General features: G+C 45.1%; 2 protein-coding genes across 9 annotated transcripts in view; one reads left to right on the top strand and one right to left on the bottom strand.

Moving 5' to 3' along the window:
• The first annotated feature begins 752 nt into the window (after window positions 1–752).
• On the top strand, window positions 753–4,010 carry LOC106748185 (tubulin alpha-1 chain-like). Its single transcript, XM_014626448.1, has 3 exons — window positions 753–947; window positions 2,111–2,333; window positions 2,409–4,010. Exons 1-3 carry the CDS (start codon window positions 768–770, stop codon window positions 3,533–3,535), a joined length of 1,530 nt encoding a protein of 509 aa, XP_014481934.1. The 5' UTR covers window positions 753–767; the 3' UTR covers window positions 3,536–4,010.
• Window positions 4,011–6,140: 2,130 nt separating this feature from the next.
• LOC106748184 (protein hu-li tai shao) overlaps window positions 6,141–14,922 on the bottom strand; it is a 22,286-nt gene continuing 13,504 nt past the window's right edge. For 4 of the 8 annotated variants that reach the window (XM_014626440.1, XM_014626441.1, XM_014626443.1 and 1 more), the window contains exons 11-16: window positions 14,672–14,809; window positions 14,208–14,279; window positions 13,005–13,082; window positions 8,263–8,330; window positions 7,155–7,298; window positions 6,141–6,572 (exon numbers count right to left, since the gene is read on the bottom strand). In XM_014626440.1, coding sequence (XP_014481926.1) covers window positions 7,170–7,298; window positions 8,263–8,330; window positions 13,005–13,082; window positions 14,208–14,279; window positions 14,672–14,809 — 485 coding nt within the window. In that variant the 3' untranslated portion in view covers window positions 6,141–6,572; window positions 7,155–7,169. The other 4 variants (XM_014626444.1, XM_014626445.1, XM_014626446.1 and 1 more) reach the window with 4 other exon arrangements.

The raw sequence follows: 14,922 nt of genomic DNA, 5'->3' as shown, positions 1-14,922 counted from the left end.
AGGCGGCCGGCCTACTACTCTCCATTGAAAGAACCCGCGGCCTTATAAGGACGGTAAGCCGCACCTACTTCCATGTAGTTACACGATATCGGGCTGACGATAAATGGGTAACGCGCATCTGAGCCGCACTAAGTTGAGTCTCCCATAACGGCAATAGCGTGTGTCAGCTCGGTGAGAGAAACTCCGCGAAAGAAACTGCGTTCTCACGATGCAGCTTCATTCGGGCGGTGTCTCGAGATTGCACGTTTCTTTTTACAGAGCTCGACGAGTCGCTATCGACAGACAAGTATTGTGAACAGTAAATTGGTTTGGACAGCAAAAAGGTTTCTTATTAATTTGCTGGATATGCAAAATAATTGGAGGAAATGTTGGACTCGAGATGCACCAGTCGCAGCTTCATTGAAAGATCGTGCATTTCGATCGAGAATTCTCCACGTTATCTGGAATGAAACATTGACCGCGTGAGTGTTCGCGTTTCGTAAAGCGACAATGGGCGCGCCGTAAGGACGCGACTATTCCGGAACGGAAGTATATATACGTCGTTTAACAGCTGCAGAGTTCGTCGGCACCCTCTAAAATAGTCCCGGGCTCTACGGAGCTTAAATCGCGCGCGAATCCTCTATTTGCTTTCGCCCGGAAAAGCCGAGGAACGTTGCGTAAGTAAGCAAGGCGACCGATAGTTCATTAAAATCGCGAGAAAAAGAGAGAAAACATCGGTTACGCAATCCCGCGTAATCCTACGTGGCCGGATATGAAGCGCGTCATTGATGGCGGCGTGCTCTCGGAACGAGCGAGTAGTAAATCGGGTACAAACCGAGGCTATAAGAGAGCGTAGCTCGCGCTTCGCGCGGCTCAGTGAGTCGAGATCGTTCGAAGGAGCTCCATTGCCAGCTTCGTTCGAACGGCGTTTCAACCTTCCTGCCGTGCGACTCTTCTCCTTCAAAATGGTAAGAAATGTAGACATCCGAGCCTTGCTCGTGTAGACACGAGTTTAACATCCTTTTCTTTCTCGACCAGACGTGAAATAATGATATAACGTGTCGGCGCGATTCATTCATTTGGCGATTTATCGTTGAATGAATGTAAAATCCGGATGAATGCCAATATATAACCAATGAGTCCAGAGAGATTGCTGGATCCGAAAATTTCATCCTCAAAGTCAGCGCGGATTTCACCTAACGCAATGCTGTCTCACGACACGTACCCATCTCCCCCACGTTGCATTACGTTATTGCTACTTTTAGAACGAAAAATCGCGCAACGACGTGACGAAGCTCGGTTCTATTCGTTTTTCGCTACTGCGGCCGTATCACGCGACGATTTCCAAGGCCGGCCGGCGTATATTTGCGTTTGCGTGACACGTACCTCTAAAGTATGATGATTTTTCATCACAGCTTTTATACGTTGATCCAGTTTAGTAATAATCGCAATCAGTGACCTCTTTCAACCCCTTACTGCGAGAAAAATATTTTCGGGGACAACGATATCCTTTGTTATTTTGCATAACACTTAATAGGTTCTCTCGACTATTTTTCTGGTTAAAGTGAAAAAAAAGATATTGTTGTCCCCGAAAATATTTTTCTCTCATTGCATTATTTTTGGTGACGAGACAAAAAAGTGATCGGATTCTAAACACACCGGCGGGGTTTTCGAATGTGAACATTCGAAATAGCGGATCCAATCCACGGCGACTGAAAAATCCAAACGTATTTAAGGGTTCCTCGCTGAATACGAATTTAAGGTGAAAAATATCCGCATTCAAAATGGCGGGCCCGATCTGTCCGAGTGTTACGAAACGTATCATTTACAAGTTTTTTTAGATCGTTGATTACAGATTTTGAGTTGAAATTCTGCGAGCTGAAAAATCGTCAATATTGCGTAAACACACCCTGCCCGCCGGCGGTCTTACCACGTTAATCGGAATATATTTTTAGATCTAAAATAACACGCCGATTGGATGCGAGAGTTCACTACTAATTATTGCTAAACCGCACCGTAAAAGCGATGCTTCTTTTTCGTTGAAATTAGAACGCGGTTTCAAGGCATCGATACGTTCAACATATACTAACAGAGAGGAAAAACGTTGGATCAAGGTGTAACGTACTTTCAGCGCGAATGCATATCCGTCCACGTGGGACAGGCGGGAGTGCAGATCGGAAACGCCTGCTGGGAGCTTTACTGTCTGGAACATGGCATTCAGCCGGACGGACAGATGCCGTCCGACAAGATGCTCGGCGGCGGCGACGACAGCTTCAACACCTTCTTCAGCGAGACCGGTGCCGGCAAGCACGTACCTAGAGCGGTGTTCGTGGACCTCGAGCCCACCGTAGTAGGCAAGTATCTATCAATGAAATGGTGTCATTATTCCATTCCGGCTGGTGATATGAGTCGCTTCTCCTTTCGCGCAGACGAGGTGCGCACCGGCACGTATCGGCAGCTCTTCCACCCGGAGCAGCTCATCACCGGGAAGGAGGACGCGGCGAACAATTACGCGCGCGGCCACTACACGATCGGCAAGGAGATAGTGGACCTCGTGCTCGACCGCGTTCGCAAACTCGCGGACCAGTGCACGGGGCTGCAGGGCTTCCTCATCTTCCACTCGTTCGGCGGCGGCACCGGCTCCGGCTTCACGTCCCTGCTGATGGAACGGCTGTCGGTCGACTACGGCAAGAAGTCCAAGCTGGAGTTCGCGATCTATCCGGCGCCTCAGGTCTCCACCGCCGTGGTGGAGCCGTACAATTCGATTCTGACGACGCACACCACCCTCGAGCACTCCGACTGCGCTTTCATGGTCGACAACGAGGCGATCTACGACATTTGCCGGCGCAATCTCGACATCGAGCGGCCGACCTACACGAATCTGAACCGGCTGATCGGCCAGATCGTCTCCTCGATCACGGCCTCGCTGCGCTTCGACGGCGCCCTGAACGTCGACCTCACCGAATTCCAGACCAACCTGGTGCCCTATCCGAGAATCCACTTCCCACTGGTCACCTATGCGCCCGTCATATCCGCGGAGAAGGCCTACCACGAGCAACTGTCCGTCGCCGAGATCACGAACGCCTGCTTCGAGCCGGCCAATCAGATGGTGAAGTGCGATCCGCGCCACGGCAAGTACATGGCCTGCTGCATGCTCTACAGGGGCGACGTCGTGCCGAAGGACGTGAACGCGGCGATCGCGACCATCAAGACGAAGCGCAGCATCCAGTTCGTCGACTGGTGTCCGACCGGCTTCAAGGTCGGCATCAATTATCAGCCGCCCACGGTCGTGCCGGGCGGCGACCTCGCCAAGGTGCAGCGCGCCGTCTGCATGCTGTCGAACACTACGGCGATCGCCGAGGCCTGGGCCCGGCTCGACCACAAGTTCGATCTGATGTACGCGAAGAGGGCCTTCGTCCACTGGTACGTCGGCGAAGGTATGGAGGAGGGAGAGTTCTCCGAGGCGCGGGAGGACCTCGCCGCATTGGAGAAGGACTACGAGGAGGTTGGTATGGACTCGACCGATGGAGAGGGCGACGCTGCCGATGAATACTGAATCTTCTCTCCAACGCGCTCTGATATATCACTTCGCATGATATTATGTTCTTAGAATATTTTCAGAAAATTCACTCCAAATAATGTATCATTTTTTCAAACATATTTTTACACAAAATTCTTTCCAATTTATTTATACGATGAAACAATTGCAATACATTTGAAATAAAGAAACTGCAATTATATACACGCGTAAATAACAAGTATTATTGTATAAATATTATCACGGGTGGACTATCTATTAATATCCCAGAAACAAGGTCTTAGGACGTTGATATCTTGATTCGAGAATGTCTTATGCTATCCGAGTTATCTTCAATCCTCTCGTTAAGTTGCCGCGTGAGCAATCGTATTAATTTTGCTTTTTCACTCGATTCGTTATATCTCGTTTGTGAGAAACGGTACGTGTTAGAAGCATGGAATGATGCATAAAGTGAGTATATCGAGAAATATATATCCAAAAGTACTGTCTCATATATTTTGTAATATTATTTATATATTATATATCAACCATTATTACAATAATAAGATTGCATTAATATATGTCTTCGATCGTACAATTATTATCGATCATTACATGATACGTGTGAATACTACAAGTGAGAAATGGGAGGGGAGGAGACGAGAGAAGAAAGCGTGTGTGGGAGCGAATATGTTTCACACACACACACACGTGCCTGAAGCACGTGCGATCTCGTGACTCGGGTCTCGTCATTTGAATGAGAGAAAGCACGGATATAAATTCGACATATTGCACCACGAACGCGTAAACTTGTTGTGCTCTGTATATAGCGATATAGCGGCGATGGTAAAATTGGTCTTAATGATAAAACTATGAGTAATTAATTAATTAATTAATAATAATAGCAAAAGTAATAATAATCGTGGTCGTCAACATCGATAGTGGATCGAAGACAAAAACGATACAAAATAAAATATATCATCAAAATCGAAACAGATAAATCCCTCACCCCGTGCATGCATCGCCGAAGATCTTTCTCCGCGCTTTAATATCTCGTTCCAACCCGTCTGAGCAGAGCGGAGCCACGTTATAATCAACATTGTTGTTAAAAAAAAATGCCGCGTACACGCTCTATGCATGCACGAGGCGAAGTTTGACGCCGATGTTATTTGTACATGTTAGCATACGTTATACAAACGATCGATCGTGTCAATTACGGAATAAAAACTACAATCATTAGTGCGCGTAAATCTTAACAACACTTATCTGATAGCTTCAACAAGCCAGAGCAAGTACGAAGAAGAAAGGAAACCTGTTTCGATCGTTGCCTCGACATTGCTCTTTCTCTCCCCAACTAATTCTTCATGATTTCATCAAATTCGTCGATAGAATACTCTTGTGTGAAAATTCCGAGGGGGGAATGATGATCATCTCACGCGCGCGAGACAGAATAGAAAAGTATTATGTTTACTTACTCGGTCCAATCGACTTGTTGAAGTTATACCGTAGAAAGCTGTTGTTCAAATAATGACATATGCAAAAACGGCCGAAGGTCGAAAAATCAAATGGAATCACTCAATTATCGTAAATCAGTGAATACGATAAAGAATGAAGCACGGATGTTTCGAGAATGCAAGAAAACCGAAGATACGAGAGAAGAGGCACGTCCTAACGCCGGTAACGAGCTCCGCTTGGGAAAAACATTACAGAGTTCTACTTTCCATATGTACACGCAACGAATATACTCTTTATATACGTGGATAAATTTCAAAATTTGCAATTTTTTTATTCTTCGTTACGCTGAATAATAGGAGGAGGAGGGGAAGGAGGAGTACGAGAGGTTCTATCACATCGCGTCGTACCTTGATTCCACCGGCACTGATGGCTCTCTGATGGGGGTTTCGCTGTGTTTCACATGAGGCTCATTTTTTTTTCTTTTTCAATTGGCTTTTCTCGGTACAAGTTAACTTATATACCGTCTTATTGGGCGTGACTTGTTGCGTCGGCAATTATTTTCTTTTATTAAATTTGCATTGACATCAACCTATGTAGTTTATATGGTAACAAAGAGGCTCAATTCGATAACAATCATAATCAACGGGGTATCATATGTTACAAATTATTTTATACGATATATATATATATATATCGAATATACGAATACTATGCCGAGAAGAAGAGACGAGAAGGGGGTTGGCTTTGCATTGTAACGCTGGATATCCGCATCTTCGGGACGCGACTCCTCCCGTAGGACTCTTTCGTACGTCGGAAATTTTGTAAGAGAAAAAAAAAATAGACGCGAAGACTTTTCGCATCAAATCTATTCCTCTTTGTGGTAAAAAGCCGTCTCTTTGTACCGCGCCGAGTGGAATCTGTGAGAGTCTTTCGACGAAGATCGCATTCGCCAGAGTGTTGCAATAGAAGAATAGAGGTGAGATTTTCCGAACGAGAAAGATGAGAAGCAAATAGCGACGACGACGACAACGGCGACGAGGAAGGATTATGATAGTTGCGACGATAGCAATGATATAATGATAACGGCTGATGATGATGAAGAAGAAGATAATAAATGACGAGACGATGGCAAAAACGGCGTCAATAACGGCGATGAAAACGACAAAGGCGGCAATGGTTGACGCCTCTCTTATCTGTCTTCGTCGTATGCATATGTAACTCTTTATTGCGTTACACACAAACGGGGGGTAGGAGAGGCAAAATTAAATTAGCGGATTAAATACATTAGCGCGACGCTTAACAAATTAAAAACGTAAAAACATTAACAGTACAATATAGTTTCCTTATCGTAGACGTAATGCGATGGCAGTCTTGAGTCCTGGAAAGATGCTGTGATTGTTGCTCGTTCGCTTCGATTATTCGCGTAAAAGTCCGTTCTTCTTCTTCCGTTCTGTATTTCTCTTTTTTTTCTTTTCTTTTTCATCTTCCGGCATTTCGTCTGTGCTTCGTCTGTACTCGGAATTTCGTCCTTCGCTTTAAAACCGTACTTGCTTCGATCTTGAGAGTTTAACTTGTATGTTCATTTTTATTATTTACGATAAACTTTTGCTTGTGGCAGTGTCTGCAAATATAGATTAGCTCAGCGTCAGTCGTATACACGTAACCCCCGTTTCGTGTCTTATCGCGTCTATTTGTTTCGACGGCAATTGTATCCTCTCTAAGATATGTATTTCGCGCGAATGTGATTCTAGTCTGAAAACATGTCCGATGCATCTATCTGCGTGAGATTTAGCGACAGCCCGTCTAATGTTAGAGAAAAAAGGGGTTGCTGCTCCTTCCTACCTTCTGCGAATTAACCGTCCACGAGGGGAGTGTGTGTCGACTGAAACGATCGAGCGAGCGAGCGAGTTGCCGAAAATCTTCTCTATATCATCGATCGAGAAGGAAACAATGTTCGAGAATATAAAAAGAAAAATCAACCCACATTTCTTTATTTATACTTGGGGTTCTTCTGGTACAGGCCTCCTCGTTCGGTCGTGCGATCGAATATATCGTAAAAGATCGTAAAAGACGCTAGAATAAGCATAACAACGCTTATGAAAATCACATTCAATAGACACGCAAGTACATATCGTAACCGAAGTGCTCCTCGTGTATACCGATCGAGAGAATAAGGGGATGAGGCATCACGCCGCTTACATACCTTAGCTAGGACTACCTACGCCTCGACCGACTTCTTCTTCTCCTTCTTCTTTTTGAGGAAGGACGGCGTTCTAAGGCCCTTCTTCTTCTTCTTCTCCTTCTTTGGCGACTCCTCGCTAACGCTCACATCCTGCGACATGGAACCCTTAACACGGAAGGTCCCAACCGTAACCATAAACCTTTCTGCATGCACATGCATAGAACGCCGAATTTCTCCCTCCCTCTCTCTAATCGTTCTATCGCCGGTTATCCGACCGCATGCAAGCCGAGACAATTTGTAAAAGCGAATCTATGCGGACGACTATATGCTTTGAATGATATATAGATAATAGTGAAATTAATGTGATATCAACGCAAGGCGCAAAGCGACAATTCGCTCAGACTCTCTATGCGGCCGGTATTCATAGTCAGATCTTTCTATCTCAAGATTCTTATCTATTCAAGATCGTCTCAAGTTCGAGTCTTCGGATGCATCGACAAGTCTGTTCGTTTCAGCTGAAATAACGCTGCACTGACGTTTCCTTTCTATTCAAGTGAGCGAGAAACCAATCTTTGAAAATATTCATCTTATAAACACTTTTTTTTTGATAAATGTTTGCAAACTGGTGATACATTTTTAAATATTAAAATTATGGTGTGAAAATATTATTTTTAATGTTCGGTCAAATATTGTCACCGGTAACATTAATAGCTACGCATTTGAAAATGTTACAAATATCATTACAACAATAACGTTGTGTCAACGATTCATTTGCCTAAAGGCAAAAAGTGTCCGGCCAATACAATATCTAAAGATGAACTCAAGATAATCGAAGAAATATAAGAGACACGTAATGAACGATTCTCGAAGAGGTGGGTTTCGCCGACAAATGCGGTGTGATATGTGAAAGTGACGTACATATGCGGAGATTGGCGGACTCCTTTCGCGGCGACGAAATGCTTTCTCGCTTTTGCGCCCTGACACTCGAAATGCACCGTTTACCCGGCTGCTAATTACACTCTCTTTGCCTCGGAATTAGATGTATATACACACGCATGAAAAGTTAACCGCGGACAATACCCGCATACATCGTGCGGCACTTTAATGTGTTAAGAGTGTTGCTACAAACCTCCTTGCTACTTTGCGAGAAAGTGCTGTGATGAGCGTCCGAGTGATCGCCATTCACGGTGTTCTCTCCTGAAACATAAAGAATGCGCTGTCGGTGATTACGCGCGTCGATTACGATTAAATAAGAGAAAGCGTACGATTCCCGTGATCTGTAAGCCAAGTGATTATTACCGCCTGAGAGCTTAAGCAACGGTGACGTTATTGCCGACGTGAAGAGAGAGATCAAGAAAGAAAGCTTACCTTTGAGAAAATGATGATCGTCGGATTGACAGGAGGTATTTATTCTCGGACTTGTTACGGAAAATCAATATTCCCAAGCAAACATCTTTAGCGTCCCAACAACCATTCTCAGCTTGCAGGAAGGATGCGTCGGATAGTAGCGGGATAACGATGAGGATTAATCCGAATAGAGGTTGGGTGTAGAAGAATGAGAAGCTTGAATGTGCAAACTTTTATGTCATCGAACGTGCGTCAAAACTGCGTGCGACAGATACACCACACTTGAGAAAATACATAAACTATATAAACGCGGGCTCAAGTTCATTCACACATCGTTTTATTCGCAGACCGATGTATATAACGCAATATTATTCATCGAACGCACTCTCGTCGGCCGAAAACAAAAAAAACATCCGTAAAATAAATAAAACAAAATAAATGAAAACTTTCATCGTGAAAAATCTTTAGTTTCCGAGTGACAAAACTTTAAGTCTCTTGGAGCAGATAGTGTGACTGTACTTGCTTAATGACGTTAGAAGCGAGGAAACAAGATTTTCTGCGTTATTATATACATTCAAATAAAAAGATATGCCTACAAAATGACACGTCTGTGATTGACACACTTGTAAAATTGAACGCTATCCTTTTATGAGAATAATCAATAAATAATGGCAAAATTAACTTGACACTTCCTTTCTAAACTTTTCTTTCGCGATTTTTTTGCCAATGTTAATTTATTGATTGTTCGAATAAAGGGAAAATGTTTGGACAATTTTACAAGTATGCCGATCACAAGTGTCGTTTTGTAAATATATCTTCTTATTTGAGAGTATAACGCAGGAAATCTTTCCTCGCTCACCTGACGTCATTAAACAGCCATAGCGACTAGTCAGGAATCTTAAGGCTCCTGGATACTTGCTGTCCTTCTTTAATGACGCCAGAAAAATTATACGACGGTATACGTGGAAATGAAAAAAATATACGCACAAAATAACACTCGTGATCAGCACACTTGTAAAAATGGCCGGACGCTTTTCTTTAACCCGAACAATTGATAAATAACTGCAAATTAGTGCAACTTACGTTTTTACCCTATCTTTTCCTATGATTTCTGTTGCCTTAATTTTACGATTATTTATTAATTGTTCAGGCCAGAGGAACGGCCATTTTTACAAGTGTGCTTTTACTTCCACATATACCGTCGCATAAATTTTTCTTCTCGCTTCCGACATCATTAAAGAAGAACACGGGATATCCAGGAGCCTGAATGAAAGAAAAGGAAAAAACTGAAAAATAAGGAAACAAATGGTATTCTTCCGCATGCTGCTGATTCGAAAATTTTCTCTTCGAATTCAAATACTCGAGTCCTGCGTAAAGTTAGTCGCACGGAAAACGTGCAACGTACGCAAACAGACGTCGTAGAATCGTGAAGAGAAGAAAATTAAAAAGAAATCAAGCAAATATTTCAATCCTATGTTCAGCGCTCCGCGCGATAACATACGATACGAACGACAATACCGAGAGTAAAATTTTCACCGTCGACCGCTTAAGACGCGCACCAAACTCTCGTCAACGAGGGGGGACGTTGAATCGGTCGTTAATAAAATCGCAGCTTCCTCCCGGCGGTTCGGTTAATCGATCGCGAAAAATCCGGATAAAATCTCGGCGACGACTACGCGGCGTTGAATCGCGAGTTCTCCGCGACAGCTTTCTCGAGGCGCACGAACTCTTTGATGTCGTGAGGGCAGAACGCGCAATCGACAGAGGAATCGTCATTGTCGCTGTATTCGGAGATCGTGTACGTGTCGTCGAGAGACACGATCCTATTCCTCCTCGCGGAATCGTCGATGCGGACCACCAGGCGGGAGTCGTCGTTGAAGCTATAATCGTCGTCCGGTTCCTCGTTTATAGGCGTCAATCGACTCGGCGACTCCGAGTGCGCGTTTTCCTTCGGCCTTCTGCCGGGCCACTCCGCTCCGACGACGCGGAAGTTCAACCGCAGAGTCCCGTCGTCGGCGACAACGAGCGGCAGTCTCCTCGCGACGGTGCAGAATTCGATCACAGCGGAGGATTCGGCTCGATTCTCGGTTGGGAAGTCTTTCATCCGACAAGCGTCGTTGTCGAGCAGGTGGCGCACGAGCTCCCTCACGACGGCGAGCTCGCAAATGGAGGCGTCGAAGCGCGAGAGGACGCAGACGCACTCGACGACCTCGGCGAGGATGCAGCGCGCGACCCGCACGGAGTCGTCGGGGGAAGAAGCGTTCAGTTCGGCGATGATCTCGTTCGTCGACTCGTTGATGCCGCTGTGGAACACCTCGCCGTCGATGTCGTTCAGCTCGAACACCGTGCGGCTCGGCAGCTCGAGTATGTCCGAGCCGGAGCTCGCCGAGAGCGGCTGCTCGCAGTCGCTGCTGCCGGACGTCTCGTACGGACAATCGACGAGCGACGACTTCACGGCTTCCGCCGATCCACCGGTGGTCGATTCCATCCATATGTAGTCGCTGCCGTCCGAGGAGCGCTCCGCCGCCAGGTCCTGCGACGTGTCGTCGTCGTCGACCGCCATCGACGGGGTCAGGCTGTAAATCAGACTCATATTCGTCGAGTCCAGGTTGTACTTGAGGCAGGTGTCGGTGTTGGGCAGCGCGTCCAACTCGGTCCTCGACGACGTCTTGTTCGCGTCCATGCTCTCGACCATCCTCGTGAGGTCCTCGTAGTACGACTCGGGTGTGCCGGTCCTCGCCGCGAGCTCGCCGGCTGAGTGACTCTCGATCCACGATCGGATATCTTGCGACGTCCCTTTGTCTTCCGTCGCACGCTTCTCGGTAGGCGGACCGCTCAACGAAATCTCTTCGCATTTAAGCGTTGCTTCTTCGCACGTTGTCGCACCTTCTTTATTCGCGTCGAGTGTCGAATCTGTAGGAACGTTGCAGCCTGCGGAAACAACTTCCTTGGGGAACGATTCGTCGATCTGACCATTTCGGCAGGATGCAGCACTCTTTCCCTCCACCTCAGCGGGATTCGTGACGTCTAGCACGGCATTTGTGGTCCGACGGTCCACTTTCGCAATTTCGCGCGCCGTGGAATTTTGTTCGCCCCCATCGCTGTTCGCTCTTCTTCCCGGCTGTTGTTCCAAGTCTTGGAAAAATCTCCGTCTTGCCTCGTAACGCGAATTGAAGATCTCGCCGAACGATTCGGCGCTCCGGTCGTCGGCGAGCATCCTCGAGCGTGTAATCAGAACGGGTTTCTTCCGTTCAGCGGTCGTAGTGATTCGTGCTTTCTCCAAGCGAGGGGGACTGTAAAGAGACTCGGAGAACCGTCGGTCGTTACGGTACATTCGCACACGTTCGCTGCTCGTGCTGCTATAACTGCTGGATAGTTCGCAATCTGCAAGCATTACGTCCAAAATAATCCGACGAACGACGGTGCATATCTCACGGAGAAGAGAACGCGGATACCATTCGCGCGAGTCTTCTTCGTCGCGCTCGAAATAGAGCCACTCTCGGCGCGCTTCAGCCGAATACCTTACATCTCTTTGAATTTCAAGCTAGAAATTAACTAAAGTTATCACGCGAACATGCTGCTTGTTTTTGCGTGTTACGCACGTTATTATCGTACGATTAAAGCGAAACAATCAAATAAAAGTATGTTCTAGAGAAAGCTCCTTGTCACGTTTACCCTTTAGTTGCACAGAACAAAAATTAGCACCAATAGACTCATAATTCTCTCCACGTATAAACAATATATAATTCTACTAAAAATACATATGTAAGATTCATGTTATTCATGAATATATGTAAATCATTTTCATAAATTAAAAGGAAAAAATAGCAACCTACGATACCTTCAAACTAAAAATTGTACATATCAGCTTAAAGATATTGTTCTTTCTATGTATAATATTTTTTCCTCCTGACTCATGCAAATTATTCTTGAATAACAAGAATACGATATTTTTGGAACTACATGGAGAAATTATATGGAATTTCTTCATACATTTTATCTTCATATGAAATTAACATTCTTACTTACATACGATATATGAGTTTCAAGTTGAATACTAATCTTTCTTCCGTGTGGAAAGAAGGCACGATGAACAGGAGCGAGGGTCGTGCAGAGAGATACGTGCCAGCTTTTCGAAATCTCACACCGGAAAAAGAAAAAGCGGGGCAAGAAGAGAGTGCTTTTACGTGATCAGTAGTGATGCGATTCGATCGTTGTTATTTCGAGTCGGCGAAAGGAGACGAGAAGTAAAGCTTTCGTGGGTTGCGCATTAGACACACGTGGGCAAAAGCGACAATCCTGCGACCCATTTGCCCACGTATCTCTAACGGTGAGATTAAAATGAAGAATTCGTATGCGCGATTAGCGGTTATAATTGCGGAGCGGGGAAGAGTGGCGTGTTTCCCATACCGGAAAAGGTGCAGCCGGATGAGATGTGCGTCGCACAACAAGATGTGATGCACACACACACACACACGAAGATCTTGTGTTGCGAGTGTATATCACAAGTGAGGGATCACTCACCTCCTTTGTAATCGCTCTGTCGCTCTGTGATCTCTCTGCTGCGCATCTCGTTGAGGAACTCTGTGGTAGCATCGTTCACTGTACATCAAAAATAAATATGTGTACGAATCATCACGACGTCCGTCCGCCAATAAGACGTTTCTCATGAGAGAACCGCCACGGAATTTACACACCGACGCGCTGGCCATTGTTATTATCAATATGCGACGATACGACGAGATAGCGGATAAATTAAAGAGAGTTCTCGAGACGTGAAAAATGCTACGAGGAAATTCCGACAGGCAATATTCACTCACATGCGCACTCACCTGTTCGTGGATAGACGCGAGTGAAGTGAACACGCATTTTGTACGGCCCGTGTTCTGAGAGCGCTTGCGACGATATTGGCGCGCTAACGCAGATAAGAGACGTGAGAATTCTCACTGAGAAGATGTCTTCAATCAATTTTATTGCATCCAACGAAATACGATTACTTAGACTCGAATTCAACGAGTTCAACGAATATCTTAAATACGAAATTCCTTTGATTTTCTTATAAAGAAATTGTTTCATATTTATCATAACCGAATAATATTTTATTCGGTTAAAAGATATTATTTCATATAATAGCGTTCTTTCTGTTAAATAATAGAATTTTCTTGAATGAGACAATACAATTTTTACTCAAAAGAATGATATTTCGTATGTATTGTTTCTATGACACAAATTTCAATCAAATAAATAGAAATATTGAATTTAAAGAAACCTTTTTCTCTGTGTGTGTGTTCTAAGCGCGGTGATAACGTTAGGAAAAATCGACAATCACGCGTTTGTTTGTAGCAAAATTCCTATTCGAAACTACTAATATAAATTAACTTGTTGCATGTATGTCCAGAATACGGGCCGAACGCTACTGTAACACACCGATTAGCATGTGCATCGTTATCGGGATATATCTTCATGCGAGACGCAATTACCATGCACCAAAACACACACACACACACACACACGTAAACGTGCCATTTGTTCCGCTCTAATAACCTGCAGGAAACTTGTTGCAAATCTCGCGCGAGTCGGTTGCAAGTAGCAAGAGTCACGGCCGTGCAGACTGACTAAATCGTCACATGCGACATATAATACTAACTACCATAGTACTCATCAACCACGTTCGCGCAGACCGACAGACAGTCTACCTGGGGCGAAATGGAGAAAAAGAAGACTTACCGTCGCTTAAAACGACTTCGGGTTGACTCGGCGCAGGCACTTGTTTCGTTTCTATTCGCAATACTCGGGGTTCTGCAGAAAAGGAGCACGCGAGTGTTCGTTAATAACGTAAAAAAGAAAAATCCATCGCTAGAATGTCCCAAACTAATCTCGGTTTCCGTGGTTTTGCAAGTAGAACGAGTGAAACCGAGCGGAAAAGTCGTGTACCGTTTTGCAAAATTCGCAGTAGTTGGCGAGGGATTAATCATCAAGCTCAGACAGAATAATTAATTCCTCACCAACTATTGCGAATTTTGCAAAATGGTGACCGTGACTCTTCCGCTCACAGTTTCACCACCCGTTCTACTTGCGCACCACCGAAACTTTAGTTTCGGACACCCTGTACAACAGACAGACAGAATACGGTAACGGTGGGTAACGGTGAAAACCCTCGAGGATTTGTCATTTAAATACATGAATTTTACCATCTCTACTCTCCTCCTCCGTTTCCGAGGTAACAGAAACCGGTGATTGAATAGGACTCTTGGCAGTGCTGGATTCATGCGTCGCGCGACTGATGTTAAAGGACGACAAGGCCTCGGATTCTGATTGTGACTCATCGTCTAATTACAAAATAAACAGGCGATATATTAATGGTTCCGCGGTAAGAGAGACGTCCGCCGAACATTAAAGTGAACACGCATATTCTAAGATACGGGAAAACGAAGGGGGGGGG

Source organism: Dinoponera quadriceps, unplaced genomic scaffold, assembly GCF_001313825.1.
Source record: "Dinoponera quadriceps isolate SergipeBrazil2010 unplaced genomic scaffold, ASM131382v1 scaffold2600, whole genome shotgun sequence".
Taxonomy (NCBI): Eukaryota; Metazoa; Arthropoda; class Insecta; order Hymenoptera; family Formicidae; genus Dinoponera; species Dinoponera quadriceps.
Note: the sequence above shows the minus strand (reverse complement) of the source record. Positions and strands in the feature narration are given on the sequence as shown.

Excerpts from the sequence above, each read along its gene's own strand:
- LOC106748185 (XM_014626448.1), top strand. The coding sequence starts at position 768 with ATGGCGGCGTGCTCTCGGAACGAGCGAGTAGTAAATCGGGTACAAACC. Across the intron at positions 948-2,110 it reads GACTCTTCTCCTTCAAAATG|CGCGAATGCATATCCGTCCA; the intron begins GTAAGAAATGTA and ends ACGTACTTTCAG. Across the intron at positions 2,334-2,408 it reads CCTCGAGCCCACCGTAGTAG|ACGAGGTGCGCACCGGCACG; the intron begins GCAAGTATCTAT and ends CCTTTCGCGCAG.